The sequence below is a fragment of the Planococcus citri genome, chromosome 4 (assembly GCF_950023065.1).
Source record: "Planococcus citri chromosome 4, ihPlaCitr1.1, whole genome shotgun sequence".
NCBI lineage: Eukaryota > Metazoa > Arthropoda > Insecta > Hemiptera > Pseudococcidae > Planococcus > Planococcus citri.
Genome location: NC_088680.1, coordinates 2,062,451 through 2,078,622, shown reverse-complemented (window position 1 = coordinate 2,078,622; position 16,172 = coordinate 2,062,451). Strand labels below are relative to the sequence as shown.

General features: G+C 33.4%; 1 protein-coding gene across 1 annotated transcript in view; it reads left to right on the top strand.

The window, feature by feature from the left end:
• The window catches only part of LOC135845639 (sodium-dependent proline transporter-like), a 121,533-nt gene that overhangs the window by 95,950 nt on the left and 9,411 nt on the right, over window positions 1–16,172 (top strand). Inside the window, exons 9-14 of the mRNA XM_065364337.1 lie at window positions 3,770–3,873; window positions 3,964–4,201; window positions 4,508–4,636; window positions 4,737–4,836; window positions 9,507–9,607; window positions 10,778–10,948. Coding sequence (XP_065220409.1) covers window positions 3,770–3,873; window positions 3,964–4,201; window positions 4,508–4,636; window positions 4,737–4,836; window positions 9,507–9,607; window positions 10,778–10,948 — 843 coding nt within the window. The remainder of the gene's footprint in view (window positions 1–3,769; window positions 3,874–3,963; window positions 4,202–4,507; window positions 4,637–4,736; window positions 4,837–9,506; window positions 9,608–10,777; window positions 10,949–16,172) is intronic.

The following is a 16,172-nucleotide window of genomic DNA, read 5'->3' as shown; positions in this document are numbered from 1 at the left end:
TGGGTTTAAGTCATTTCAGAGCCTCCAGCGACTTTTTGATAATTCTGGAGCCTCCAGTAGATTTTTGAAACTTTCAAATGAAGTTGGAAATCCGAAATTCACGCTGCACTCTTATTTAAACACATTATCAAGTCGACTGCTGGTGGGTTTAAGTCATTTCAGAGCCTCCAGCGACTTTTTGAAAATTCTGGAGCCTCCAGTAGATTTTTGAAACTTTCAAATGAAGTTGGAAATCCAAAATTCACGCCACACTCTAAGTTAAATACGTTATGAAGTCGACTGATGGTGGGTTTAAGTCATTTCAGATTCTCCAGCAACTTTTTGAAAATTCTGGAGCCTCCAGTAGATTTTTGAAACTTTCAAATGAAGTTGGAAATCCGAAATTCACGTCACACTCCAAGTTAAATACGTCATCAAATCGACTGCTGGTGGGTTTAAGTTATTTCAGATTCTCCAGCGACTTTTTGAAAATTCTGGAGCCTCCAGTAGATTTTTGAAACTATCAAATGAAGTTGGAAATCCGAAATTCACGCCGCACTCTAATTTAAACACGTTATCAAGTCGACTGATGGTGGGTTTAAGTTATTTCAGATTCTCCAGCGACTTTTTGAAAATTCTGGAGCCTCCAGTAGATTTTTGAAACTTTCAAATCTAGTTGGAAATCCGAAATTCACGCTGCACTCTAATTTAAACACGTTATCAAGTCGACTGATGGTGGGTTTAAGTCATTTCAGAGCCTCCAACAACTTTTTGAAAATTCTGGAGCCTCCAGTAAATTTTTGAAATTTTCAAATGAAGTTGGAAATCCGAAATTCACGCCGCACTTTAATTTAAATACGTTATGAAGTCGACTGATGGTGGGTTTAAGTCATTTCAGAGCTTTCAGCGACTTTTTGAAAATTCTGGAGCCTCCAGTAGATTTTTGAAACTTTCAAATGAAGTTGGAAATCCAAAATTCACGCCGCACTTTAATTTAAACACGTTATCAAGTCAACTGATGGTGGGCTTTGAGTCATTTTAGAGCCTCCAGCAACTTTTTGAAAATTCTGGAGCCTCCAGTAGATTTTTGAAACTATCAAATGAAGTTGGAAATCCGAAATTCACGCCGCACTCTAATTTAAACACGTTATCAAGTCGACTGATGGTGGGTTTAAGTTATTTCAGATTCTCCAGCGACTTTTTGAAAATTCTGGAGCCTCCAGTAGATTTTTGAAACTTTCAAATCTAGTTGGAAATCCGAAATTCACGCTGCACTCTAATTTAAACACGTTATCAAGTCGACTGATGGTGGGTTTAAGTCATTTCAGAGCCTCCAACAACTTTTTGAAAATTCTGGAGCCTCCAGTAAATTTTTGAAATTTTCAAATGAAGTTGGAAATCCGAAATTCACGCCGCACTTTAATTTAAATACGTTATGAAGTCGACTGATGGTGGGTTTAAGTCATTTCAGAGCTTTCAGCGACTTTTTGAAAATTCTGGAGCCTCCAGTAGATTTTTGAAACTTTCAAATGAAGTTGGAAATCCAAAATTCACGCCGCACTTTAATTTAAACACGTTATCAAGTCAACTGATGGTGGGCTTTGAGTCATTTTAGAGCCTCCAGCAACTTTTTGAAAATTCTGGAGCCTCCAGTAGATTTTTGAAACTTTCAAATGAAGTTGGAAATCCGAAATTCACGCCACACTCTAATTTAAACACGTTATCAAGTCGACTGATGGTCGGTTTAAGTTATTTCAGATTCTCCAGCCACTTTTTGAAAATTCTGGAGCCTCCAGTAAATTTTTAAAAATTTCAAATCAAGTTGGAAATCCGAAATTCACGCCGCATTCTAATTTAAACACGTTATCAAGTCGACTGATGGAGGGTTTAAGTCATTTTAGAGTTTCCAACGACTTTTTAAATATTCTTGGAGCCTCCAGTAGATGTTTGAAACTTGAAATTTTGTAGAAATTTCATGAAATGGAGTTGGAAAGCCGAAAATTTAAAGTTGATGGGGACAGTTTTTGTGGTCTTTTTTTGAAAAACAGAAGTTTCAAAAATCTGCTGGAGGCATCAGAATTTTCAAAAAGTCGCTGGGAGCTCTGAAATGACTTAAACCCATCATCAGTTGACTTCATAACGTAAATGACTGAAATAAAGCCAAAATTGGTAACTAAAAAAATAATTTTATGTCACTCGATTTTTTTCAATTTTTAGGAAATTGTGAAGGCTAATGGGAAAAGACTTTGAAAAGGTGAAATTTTAAAAAAATGAGCATACTTATTTTCGTATTCAGCGTTTTCGAAATCATATAAAATGATATGTTCACACGATATTTCATATTTTTTTTACATTTTGACCAAATTTGGGAGTTCCAAACCCCATGCATGGAGTTCGTGATTGAATTCTCAAACAAAATCATGGTTTTGAGAATTCAATCACGAATTTTTCATAGTTTTAAATGTCATTAAAAATGTATGCTTCTTGAAGTTTGTTCAATTTTTTAATATTATAGCTCACAAATTTGGAAAAAATTCTGAAAATTGTGCTTTTGAAAAAAGCTTAATTTTAAACATTTTATTTATTTTTTCAAAATTGTCATAATGAGTCTCCTTTTGTTGTCAAAATCACGTGATTCTGAGGGTTTCTGTTGAAATTTCCAAAAAAGTCCAGTTTTCACCTTATCATAAAATTGTCAGAAGGTATCATTTTTTTGCCAAAATTGCGAGAAAGTTCTAATCGTTTCTAAATTGTCAAAAAGTACCTATCATTTTCTCCAAAATTGGACAGAAAGTCAATTTTTTTCACCAAAATTTGCCAAAAAGTCCTAATTTTTGTTAAAATTGTTTTTTTTTGTAATTTTTATTTTCAAAATTGTCTGAAAAGCGTTATTTTTTTGTCAAAATTTCTAGGAAATCCTGTTTTATGTCCAAATAACCAAAAAAAAAATGCAGTTTTTTGACTTTGTTGGTCAGTCGTTTTTTGCCAAAATTGCCTAACAGTCCTATTTCTCGTCAAAATTTGTCAAGCAGTCTTATTTTTTCTCAGAATTTCAAAAAAATAGTGTTTTTGCTAAATTTGCCGAAAAAAGCCCCCTTTTTTTAGAATTCTAATTTTTTTTTATTTGCCTGAATTGCCAAGAGATCCTCATCTTTGCCTAAATCGCTGAAAAATTCTTTCATTTTTTTCAAAATATCCAAAAGTATAATTTTTTGTAGCTGTTTTAAAAGTTCTATTTTTTCCAAAATTTCCAAATTTTTTGCCAAGACTGCCATTAAAATTCCTGTTTTTTGGTTACACTGCCATAAAGACTAAAAAAGAGATTTTTTTTAGTTTGTGAAAAAAACTCATGTTTTTTGCCAAATTGCTTGAAAAATTCACATATTTTTTGGACAAAATTGCTAAAATCCTGGTTTTTTTCCATTTTTATCAAACTTTGTAATTTTCTTCCTTCAAAATGTTGGACTTGGAAAAAAAATTTTCAGACACATGAATACAAAAAAAAAAAAAAAAATGCTGTTCGAGAAGGGAAACATTTTGAGCCCAAAAAATGTGTATACCAAATTTCAGCCCACTTGGTCAATTGAAGGGAGGCTCTATCAATTTCAATGATGCTGTTTTTGTTGAGATCGAATCCAAATCACTCGAGCGTTTCACTTGGGAATAATGAAACCCTGATGCCCTTCTCTAGAGGCAATTTATTTGCATCAATAATGGCCCATAATGTACAAAAAGACGTAAAATTCTTCAGATGTACTCGTATAATAATACTTGGTGTATTTGTTGGCAGGTTTGGCAAGCGGCAGCTGGTCAGATGTTTTTTTCACTCAGCGTATCTATGGGTGGCTTAATCATGTACAGTAGTTATAACGATTTTAGAAATAATGTGTACAGGTACCTACACGAGATGATATTTACATAGAAAATTTTAACATCTTAGATCATCGACAATGGTTGCTTTAATCACTTACTTTGTTTGCGCAGGGACGCTTTGGTGGTCAGTGTGATGGATACGATTACCAGTATGATATCCGGTATCGTGACTTTTTCCATATTGGGAGCGATGGCTCACGATTTAAACGTGCCGATTCATCACGTAGTGAAAGACGGACCTGGGTTGGCTTTCGTCGCGTATCCGGAGGCTTTACTGCGTCTTCCATTTCCTCAGCTGTGGTCGGTGCTGTTCTTTTTGATGCTGTTCATTTTAGGACTCGATAGCGAGGTGAGTTTTGAAAGATAACTTAGCCCCTTCGGGGTCTACGTTCGGCAAACTAATTCACTTTTATGTAGTTAGATTTGATAGAAGCAAAAAATAGTTCCTTGAACTTGATTCACGATTTTTTTTTCAATGAAAATTCTCCCTACGATTTATCGTAATGTCCTTTTAAAAATTGACATTTATTTGCCCACTGTGGATTAATTTTTAAGCTACAAAAATATAGCGTAGTCGTTTGATTCGCCGTAACCTTTTCGCGTAGCATACATTTTAACGATTTTCTAATTCGGTTTGCTTGTTTTCTTCTTACAGTTCGCGTTATTGGAAAACGTGCTGACCAGTTTATCAGACGAATTCGCTGTGCTGCGTAACAATAAATTGGCATTTTGCATATGCACGGCCATTGTCTCCTATGCTATTGGTTTGACGTGCGTCACCAATGTAAGTCTATCTCTATATAGTTACAAATTAAACCTTTACTCGAGACCAAAAGTACCTAAAGAAAAGTTATTTCGAGACTGTATTTTGTTGCATTTTACAGGGTGGAAACTACGTGCTAACTTTGATGGACGTTTACGGAGGCGGTATAGCTGTGTTAGTGATCGCCATAGCCGAGTGTACATTCATTTCGTGGGTTTATGGTACGTTCAAATGAGGGTTTCCTGTGTCTAAGAATAGTCAGAATGTGCGAATTGACGATTGGTTGACTGGTTCGCTCAAAATTGGATTTATTTTTGAGTTTGGATTATTAATTCGACCATTATCTCGAATTGAAAGCTTCGTAACTTCATCGGCTGTCGAATGAGAATTTTGAAAAAAAACAACATTTTTATGGTGAAAAATTTTTTAAATTGAAAAACAAGCCCTTCTGAAAATCTGATTTTCTCATCTCCAGATTTTGAGATTTTTGGTCTGTAGGTTTCAAGATTTTTTTTTATTTTCGGTATTTTAAGGTTTCTCAGTGAGTATTGAGATGTCAAGGTTTTTTTGTCTGCTGATTTTGAGATTTTTTTGGTTTCAAGATTTTAAAGTTTTTTTGTCTTGAGATTTCGTCATTTTATGTTTAGAAATTTTTTTATCCCAAAATTGTTCATCTTGAGATTTTTTTATCTAGAGACTTCTATGGTTAGCTCGAGATTTTGAGACCAAATTTAAAAACTTTTTTATCCGAGATCTTCAAGAATGTTCTGATATTCAGATTTTTTGTCATGAGATGTCAAGGTTTTTTTGTTCGGAGATGTTGAGGTTGTATTTTGTCTGAAAATTCCCAGCTTTCTGTGTCTTGACGTTTTGATATTTCTTGTTTCAAAATTTATTCATCCTAAGAATTCTTATCAAGAGTCTTTTGTATCTCGAGATTTTGAGACTGGATTTAAAGATTTTTCTGTCTCAATTTTTTAAGTTTTTCCTTGATTTTTATACTCTTTGTTTTGAAGTTTTTTTCAAGATCAAAGATGTTAATTCATATCTCGAGGTATGAAGATTTTCTTGTTTAGAAATTTTGAGATTTCATGTGTGGAAATTTTTTGATCTCGAGTTTTTTTTGGCTTTCAAATTTTCGGATTTTTATGTCTTGAGATTTCGAAATTTTTTTCCTAAAATTTTTTTGATTTCGAGATTAAGGTATATTTCTTAGATTTTTTTGTCTCGAGATTTTTTCAACCTCGGAAGAATTTTTCTTTTAAGATAATTTGTTGCTGAAATTTCATGATTATGTGTAATATGATTTTTCATGATTTTGTTGATCTTTTCAATGATGACACCCCCCTCCATTTCCCTCCCCTCCCTCCCCTCCACTTCCCTCCTCTCTCAAAAAAAAAACATAACCACTTGAAGTTTTCGTAAGGATTTTGAATGTTTTGTCCAAAATATGTTCTGAACAGTTCTAAATAATTTTAAACCCAAAAATTGAGTCTTGATTTTTTTTTTCAATTTTTGAAAAAATATACGATTAATCAAAGGGCACATTTTGAAGAATTTTGCGTCCAAAATTGGGTCACGACTTTCGGTATTTTCAAAAAAAAGTCTCATTTATTGTTTCATCAAAATGAGTTGAAATTTTCTGAGAAATTGTAATGTTTCGACCATAATGTTGTTTTGAGCATTTCTGATTTATTTTAATTTGGGTATTGGAAAATTTACATCAGAACTTTTTTTTGAATGTTTTTGAAAAATTTTGAACTAAAAGTTTGAATCACATGATTTCTAGAATTTCTGAAAGTTTTTTGAAACTTATCAAAATTGGATAAAATTCTGCGAGAATTCAGCTATATCGACGAAAATGTTTTTGGGCACTTTGGAAGCACTGCGAGCCCCAAATTGAGTCGTGCAACGTATCAGAATGGGATAAAATTTCGCGGAAAATTCCCTTTTTTGAAAAATTTTAGAACAAAATCTTGTTCTTGAAAATAAAACCTTATTTTTGAGGGAAAGATTTTCCTTTCTTGAAGTCAACTTTTGGCGAGTTAACAAAAAAGTTGTAAGTAATTTTTTTTTTTTAATGCTCTGGAAGTAGTATTTTAATAAATAAGGTGAAATTGTCGTAATTTTTTCCAAAATTATTGTTATTTTGTATCGTCCGATAAGCATTGATTTTTGTCTTGCCCGCTTAAAAAAGTCCTCTGCGTTTCTATTTTTGTAAAATTTCATTTTCTTCCTAAATTATGGCAATTATTAGATTTTTTATTCATGAGGAAGAGATTTCACCTTATTTGGAAAAAATTCTATTTTTGAAGAAAGAAATTCCAGTTTTTTTTTTTTTTAAAAAAAGGAGTATTTTTGTTGAAAAAATCATATTTTTGATGAAATATCATTTTGCTGAAGAAATCGCATTTTTGCAGAAAAATTCCCAATTCTTGAAAAATTTCGTATAATAATGAACCTTTTTTTAAACAAAATCTCATTTTTGAGGAATTTTATTTCTTGAAGTCGATTTTTGGCGAGTTGACGAAAAGTTGTAATGTTTTTTCGTCAACATTCTCAGGAAGTAGTTTTTTGATGAAATAGTCACGTGGTTGTAATTTTTTCCAAAATTGCCAATTTGTGTTTTTTTTTTTTTGGCAAAGTGTCCAAAAAGGTATTGAATTTCATCTTTTGTGCCTGAAAAGTCATCTTTTTATTTCGAAGCTTACCAAATAAAGTTCTGTTTTTCACAAAAGGAGGAGTTGCGATAAGGCCATTTTTTTGGCACCAGCTTGTTATCGACTCAACCACCCTTAAAATGTTGTAATAAATGTACGAAATACGAATTCGTGGTTAGTTAACCCAAAATTACCATTTTTTGAGCTCTAGGGGTTCCCAAAGTTGCGAAAAGAAACATAATTTTAGGAACCACTTAGTGTTATTTTCAAAAACTTTTTTAGCATAAAATATCTGTTTGAACCAAACAAACATTAAGGGAGGTTATTTTCTTACTTTAGACCCTCGGGGGCAAAAATTGGCGGGTTTCAATTTTTTGAAAATTTTGGAACCACCATTTTGGACCTACCCCTTCGAACCTCGCTAAACAGATTTTTACAGTTTATTAATATCTGAAAGACCTCCATCCTACCCAATTTTGATCTCAATAAAAATTTTCGCTGGTACTCAAAAATCCAATTTTCCAATTTTTCGTAATTTTGATATTTTGGGAACCCCTGAAAATCTAGAAACCTGCAATTTGCGCCAAACGTAACGTTCTAATGTGTATATTCGATTATTTAGATGAAAAAATTGAATTAAGCTCCCTGTATATTCGTAATTTTGAACCCTTTTTTTAGAGCTCCCCATTTTAGGCACCCCTAAAAATGGCGTTTGTGCATATTTTTTCAAATGAATTGAAGAATTTACATTTGAAACACACTAGCAAGTGCTCGATAATTTTTCGTAAGATTTTTCCAGTAACTTTCAAAATTGAGCTATTTTGAATCAAATTCTGAGATTTAACTCTTCGAAAAGACGTGAAAATAACGTTTTCATGATTTCAACGAAGTAAAAATGCCAGAATTTGACCTGAAATAGCTCAATTTTGAAAGTTATAGGAAAAATCGAATGAAAAATTATCGAGCATTTGCTAGTGTGTTTCAAACGTGAATTCTTCAGTTTATTTGAAAAAATATGCATAAACTCATTTTTAGGGGTGTCTAAAGTGGGGGGCTCTAAAAAAATGTTTCAAAATTACGAATATACAGGGAACTTGATTCAACTTTTTCATCCAGATTATTGAATATATATGTACCTCAAAACGTTACGTTTGGCGCAAATCGCAGGTTTCTAGTTTTCCAGGGGTTCCCAAAATATCGAAATTACGAAAAATTGGAAAATTGGATTTTTGAGTACCAGCGAAAATTTTTATTGAGCTCAAAATTTGGTAGAATAGAGGACATTCAGATACTAATAAACTGTAAAAAGCTTTTTAGCGGGGTTCAAGAGGGTGGGTCCAAAATGGTGGTTCCAAAATTTTCAAAAAATTGACCCCCCCCCCCCTCATTTCTGCTCCAAATGGTCGAAAATAGAAAAATCTCTTCGCATAACGTTTATCGGGTTCAAACATATATTTTACGCTAGAAAAGTTTTTGAAAATAATACTCAGTGGTTCCTAAAATTATTTTTTTACTCACAACTTAGAGAACCCCTGGATCACAAAAAATGGTCATTTTGGATTAACCAACCACGGATTCGTATTTCATACATTCATTACAACATTTTGATAGTGGTTGAGTCGATAACTAGCTGCATGGTGCCTAAAAATGGCCTTATCACAACTCCTCCTTTTTGAAAAAAATTTTTTCCGTCAAATTTTATGTTTTCTCAAAAATTGTTTCATTTTTCTCAGTTTTTAAAACAATTTTTTGTTATTTTGGAAACTTCTTTTGAGAAATGCACAATAAAATGTGATTGGGCTAATTTGATAATGTTTTTGGTGTTGGTGAAAAATGTTGGAAAATGAATTTTTTTTCAATCTTCATACTTACTTTCCATTTAGGATAGGAGCCCCTTTGAAAAAATTTGTAATTAGTAAATATCTTCATTCCTGAATTTTCTACAATTTTTGTTTAAACATAATTTGAAAACTTGCGGTCTTAAAATCAAAATGTGAGCCCTTTGTTGACCCTCTTCACTTCGGACGACATTTTTCTTTCTAAGCAAGAAACAAAGAATTGGCGAATATTCTGAAATTAATTTTACGGAAAAATAACTCCTGGTAACTGTAGATACGCAACCAGTCTGACAGATCTGCTCACTTCTCTGACTATTTAATGCTTTCAATCATTATTTTATTACAGTACAGTACCACATTTAATTAACCAAGTTTTTTTTTCATAATTTACAGGATTAAACAGGTTGTGCGGAGATCTAAAATTTATGTTGGGTTTTGTTCCTGGAATATATTGGAGACTGACTTGGGGCTTTTGCGCTCCGGTGATTTTATCTGTAAGTACATTATGAAAATCAAAAATCAAATACTCGCTCGAACCACGCGGTAGAACGATGAAAAATTACCTACGTATAATTAACCGTGATTTAATATCGACACTTTTTCGAATCCCTCATACAACCGAAATTTCTAAACGGCGGTTTACCGTATTCGATGAAATGATCAACCACGTGCCTAGAAAGTATCGGATTACTTCGTTTAATCTTCTGTTTAACCTTATCGGTCAACTTGTACTTCGGGTCAGCTACTTTGCTCTTGGTCAAACGATAATCTCCGGCTTCGTCGTCATCTTGGTGGTGCTGCTGCTGCGAAGGGCTAGGCTTAGACGATGGGGTAGTTTTATTAGTACTCTCGATAACTTCTTCTTTCGGTTCCGCTTTCGTTTGACGTTTAAATATAAAGCTGGTGTCGAAAGCTTTCGATCTGCTTCGGTAATAGGATATCATTGCGGATAAATTAGAGCTAAATTTCGTATCGTTGTTATCGTGTACGATGGAGCAACGTGAATCGGAATCTTGCTGTATTAAGGGTGATGATTTGGCACAAGATGTTCGACGCTCTTCTTCGGCAATCATCTCCGGTATGTTGCAGATATCGACGTTTTCGCAATCGCATCGAGTTTCTTGATCCATTGATGGGTTTTGAGCCTGAGCCGGTACAGGATCTGGATTTAGGCTCTCTCTGGATCGTTGACGAAATACCGTCGATGAACTGCCGGGTTCGCTGATTTCGGACAAGGTGGTACTGTAAGTCTTATGATTATGATGATGATGGTGATGATGAGGCGAACCTTCGGCTATATTTATTCGATAATCGGTTATGGTTAACAAAGATTGTGGATCGTATGGGTTACGAAGTCGATGTCGTGTCGATGATTTAGGCTCGGAAGTACGATGATTGTTGCCTGGTATCGTGGTAAGTCGATCTCGATTTCGATGTCGTATTTTTCGAAGCGAATTTCGTTTGCGATTCATTATTTAAACGTATATATCGTAAGTACAACGTACGTGTATTCGCATCGCGAACGTTAGCGAATCTTCGTTCAAATGATGATCGATTAAAATAATGGAAAGCTGTGTTCGGAGGAGTATTTTGTACGATTTATTGGCTTTTTTTTTTGAATTTCCATGGATTGCGTATTTATTGTTTTGTTTTCTGTTTCGCAGGCTATTTTTATTTATTCGTTGATCGACTTTAAGCCGTTGAAGTACGAAGATTACGATTATCCCGAATGGGCCGATGTACTCGGATGGGGTCTCAGTCTTCTGTCCATTATACAAATTCCTCTATGGGCTGTTATCAGTATTATTAGAACCGATGCTCCAACTTTGAAAGAGGTGAGAAATTTTATTCATGTAATTGTTAGCTTATTTTGCCACCCCCTGCCCCTGTTTATCTTCACTCTCTGCCAGACGTTTCTTTTTTCGATTTGTTCAATCTTATCGCGTTAAAATTCTTATGTAATACGTCAGGTTCGAAAAGTGAATTTGAATAGCTGTTTTATCTTCAATGAGTCATCACGTCGCATCGTCTCGGTTTAAATAATTCGCTATAAAAGGCTCGCCCGAACCAGGTGAACAAAGAAAGGCGTTATCGCTTTCGATGTGTCATATTTTTTCGTTAACGTTCTGTAGGGTTGATTTTTATCGGAACCAATGAATTTGTAATGCGAGATAATGGTTGAAATGTGATATTCAACTTTATTTCCGATTAAGGTGGAATGCATTTTTAAATTTTTAAACAGTTTATTCGAATCGATGGCTTTTCTGTATAAATAGAAAGAGTGAAAGTATACCACGAATGCGGAAAGAGGGAGGGGGAGAATAAATTGTTGATAAAAAATACTTCTCTGTATGAAAAAAAAATGGTTAAAAGTGTTCTAGATTCGCATGAAATAAGTACAATGTCGAACTTGAAATTAAGAAAAACTGGTCATTGGTCAAGCTTCGTGAAATATTTCAGATAATGCTCAAAATTTAAGAAAAATGAACAAATTGACGAAAAAATATTTTCAATATAACGTGAAAATCGATTAAACGAAGCAGAAATACTGTATGGCCTAAAATTTAAGAGAAAATTAGTTCAACTTGAATCGAAAACGAATTGTCATCAAAGTTCTGTAAAATGTTGGGGGAAAAATGTCAGAAATTCATGAAAAGTTGATAAAATCCCCAAATTAATTTGTTGAAAAATCGAGCAAATTTGAAGAAAAAAAATTTGTTGAGTAAATATTCTCGTACATATAAAAGTTTTATGACGTGTCAACGAAATTGTTTAAATTGAAACAAAAATGAGATAAAACTGGTATACAAATTATTGAGCATGCGAAATGTATAAAAGTTACTTGATAAAAATGTGAAAAATTTGCGAAAAAATTGTTTAATTTGTATGAAAATTACTGAAAACGGCGATAAAATGGAAAAAAATTCGTTGAAATTTCCCAAAATGTAAAAAAAAACACTCGGAAATTCATTTTTGTAAAATGCTAACAAAAAATTCGATAATTTGGAAACATTTCGTAAATTTTTATATAAGCGCTGAAAATTTCACAAAAATTGAAAAAGCTAAAATTTTGTCGAATATTGCTAAAAATTAATTATTATAACATGGACGAAATTGCTCAAATTTTTTTTTCAAGCCGTAAAGTTAACATAAAAATGGATACAAGTACGAAATAATTATGAAAAATTGGAGAAAATTTACGAAAATTTTCAAAAATTTTCTAAAAAATTTGTTAAACTTGTCTAAAAATTCTTGAAAACGATAAAAAAAATACGTAAATTGTGTTAAAAGGTTCTAAAAAGTTGAAATAATCCAATCAAATTCCAGAAAAAGTTGGTATGATTTTTGCAATAACAACCAAAAATCAAGCAAAAATTTTAAAAAGTGAAACTTTTGCTAAATATTGGAAAAATATTTTACAGTGTCGACGAAGTTGAATAAATTCTACAAAAACTGTTGTAAAAATAGTGTTAAAGTTGATAAAATGAACGAAAAATTTTGAAAAATCAAAAATCGACCAAAAACAGCAGAAAATTTGCAAAAATGTGCAAAACTCGTTTGAAAATTACTAAAAACGACAAAAAATAAGTTTAATGTGAAAATTTGAAAAAAAAAGTTCAAAAAATTTAGTAAAATTTCGAAAATTTTCTTGCAATTGCGTGAAAAATTGTTGAAAATGATGAGGAAAAAATGAAAAAAATAAGAAGATTTAAAAAAATGTGATGACGTTCCCGAAATGAGCTTAAAAAAATTGTAAAAGTTTTTATGCAATGTCAAAAAAAATATTCATCACTTTTTAATTCAGTAAAAAAATTGTGAAAAAAAAAATTGTAAAAAAAAAAAAGATAAAAAATGGTAAATTATGAAACTTGTGTAAAAAATGCTGAAAACGTCGGAAAACTCTGTTAAATGTCATTAAAAATTCTTCGTGAAATTTTAAAAAATATCATTCGAGCAATAATTTGTTAAAAATTACACAATAACTGAAAAAACAGGTAATATTTTGTTCATTGAAACCTGCTGGAAATAAACAAAAAATGTCGTGAAAATAGCATCAAAATTGATAAAAACATAAGTAGAAAAAAAGCCCAAGGGTCATTCCATGTCAATTCGACCTACTTTTTGAGTCATGTCTTCCGATTTGGCTTTTTTTTACAATATCTACCCACCCAGTAAATAAGAAACTCGCAATCAGTTTGGTCCCAGCCCCCTTAGGGGGCGAGTGGGGGGGGCTTCCATTATTTTCACATTGTTTTGAGGTACTCAACTTCAGCAGCGCATTCCTCCAAAACTATGATACTTTGATCAAAACTGATTTCACAGTTCAAAAGGGTATTGAATTTTGAACTTTTTAAGCATTTTGAAATTTTCAAAATTTGAAAATTGAACTTTCAAGTTGAAAGTTCAAATTTAAAAATAGCGCTGTGAGTGGGAGCTACCATTCAAAATTCTGAAAAAATTTCCACAGATGCACCTTTTGATGCTTTTTCGAAATATTCAAGTTTCGAGATGGGATCTCCCAATAGAAGGGGAGCACCCCCACCCCCAATTTTGGGCAATCTTTCAAAAAAAATCTGGGGCATGTGATATATCGAATTGTATGTTTTTGGTAACGCTGAACACGAATATGACGTTAGATTTTTGATTGGGCCCCATTCACGACCCTCAGAACCTCCCCAAAGGGGGTAAAAGTCGAAAAAAATGAGTACATTCGTGTGACACATGAAATAGCACGTTTTTGGTGACGCTGAATACGAATATGGCGTAAGATTTTGAATTTTACCCCATCCAAAGCCCCCAGCACCTCCCCAAAGGAGGTAAAAGTCAAAAATACTTTTTCATTTGTGTAACACATGGAATAGTACGTTTTTTGGTGACGCTGAATACGAATATGGCGTCAGATTTTGAATTGGATCCATCTACGGCTCCCAGCCCCTCCCTAAAGGAGGTAAAAGTCGAAAAAAATGATTTCATTCGTGTGACATATGAAATTGTTGGACTTTTACCTATTTGGGGAGGTTCTGGGGGCCATAGGTGAGGCAATTTGAAAATCTATTTTTTTTACAATATCTACCCACCCAGTAAGTAAGAAAGCCGCAATCAGTTTGGTCCCAGCCCCCTCAGGAGGCGGGTGGGGGGCTTCCATTATTTTCATATTGTCTCGAAGTACTCAACTTCAGCAGCCCATTCCTCCAAAACTATGATACTTTGATCAAAACTGATTTCACAGTTCGAAAGGGCATTAAATTTTGAACTTTTTAAGTATTTTGAAATTTTCAAAAGTTGAAAGTTGAACTTTCAATTTGAAAGTTCAAATTTCAAAATGGCGCTGTAAGTGGGAGCTACCATTTAAAATTTTGAAAAAATGTCCATAGATGTACATTTTGATACTTTTTCGAAATATTTAAGTTTCGAGATGGCACTCGTTGACGTAGGGGGAGCACCCCCACCGCCAATTTTGGGTGAAACTTTCAAAAGAATATCTGGGGCATGTGGTATATCGAATTGTATGTTTTCGGCGACGCTGAACACGAATATGACGTCCGATTTTTGATAGGACCCCGTCCACGGCCCCCAGCACCTCTCCAAAGGGGGTGACCCCCCCAAAAATGGTTACATTCGTGTGACACATGCAATAGTATGTTTTCGATATCGCTGAACACGAATATTGCCTTAGTTTTTCGAATCGACTTCACCCATGGCCCCCAGAACCTCCCCCAATAGGTAAAAGTCCAAAAAAATTGTTGGGGGCCGTGGATTGAGTCCAATCACAAATCTGACGTCATATTCGTGTTCAGCGTCACCAAAAACATACTATTCCATGTGTCACACGAACAAAACGCTTTTTTGAACTTTTACCCCCTTTGAGGAGGTGCTGGGGGCCATGGATGGGGTTCTATCAAAAATCTGACGTCATATTCGTGTTCAGCGTCACCAAAAATATAGAATTCGATATGTCACATGCCCCAGATTTTCTTTCAAAAGTTTCGCCCAAAATTGGGGGTGGGGGACTGGGGGTGCTCCCCCTCCATTGGGAGATCCCATCTCGAAACTTGAATATTTCGAAAAAGCATCAAAAGGTTCATCTATGGAATTTTTTTCCAAATTTCAAGTGGTAGCTCCCACTTACAGCGCCATTTTGAAATTTGAACTTTCAATTTTTGAAAATTTCAAAATGCTTAAAAAGTTTTGAATGAAATTCTCTTTTGAACTGTGAAATCAGTTTTGATCAAAGTATCATAGTTTTGGAGGAATGGGCTGCTGAAGTTGAGTACCTCGAGACAATGTGAAAATAATGGAAGCCCCCCCACCCGCCCGCTGAGGGGGCTGGGACCAAACTGATTGCGGCTTTCTTACTTACTGGGTGGGTAGATATTGTAAAAAAAATTTGAGCAAAATCGAAAGACATGACTTTCAAAATCGCCTTTTTTTTGTTGAGTTGACATGGAATGACCCAAGGGCGAAAAAATGATTGAAAATTTCCAAAAAGTTGTATAATTTGTGTTTGTAGAATTGTCAACAAATTATGAAAAAATGGCTAAAATTTATTTGAATATTGTAAAAAATTTCGCCCATTGCTTGTCGATATTATTAAACGAATTTGGTAAAAAAAATTCCAAAAAAAGTTGCATGAATGATAAGTAAATAGATAAAATTTACAAAAAAAACATGAAATATTGCTGATGATTTTGAAAATTTTTTAAAGAATTGCTACAAAAAAAAATTGTTCTAATTGTGGAAAAATCGAAAATAACACGAATTTAAATTTAAAAAAAACAAAAACTGATTTATGAAAATGAGATGAAATTTTACAAGAAAAAATGTCCCGAAATTTGCAGAAAATTTATTGAAATCGCGGAAGACTTGTCGAAAATGAAGAAAAAACTGAAAAGAATTGCCGAAATTTTTATTATAGTCCAAAAACGTTGAAACATGTCTGCGAAATTTCGTAAAATTGGGAAAAAATTGGTCAAGTTGGCTTGGGAATCGTTCAAAATGATGAAAAGAAATCGTAAAGTAATGTTAAAATTATGCAAAATTGAGAGGAAATTATCCTTT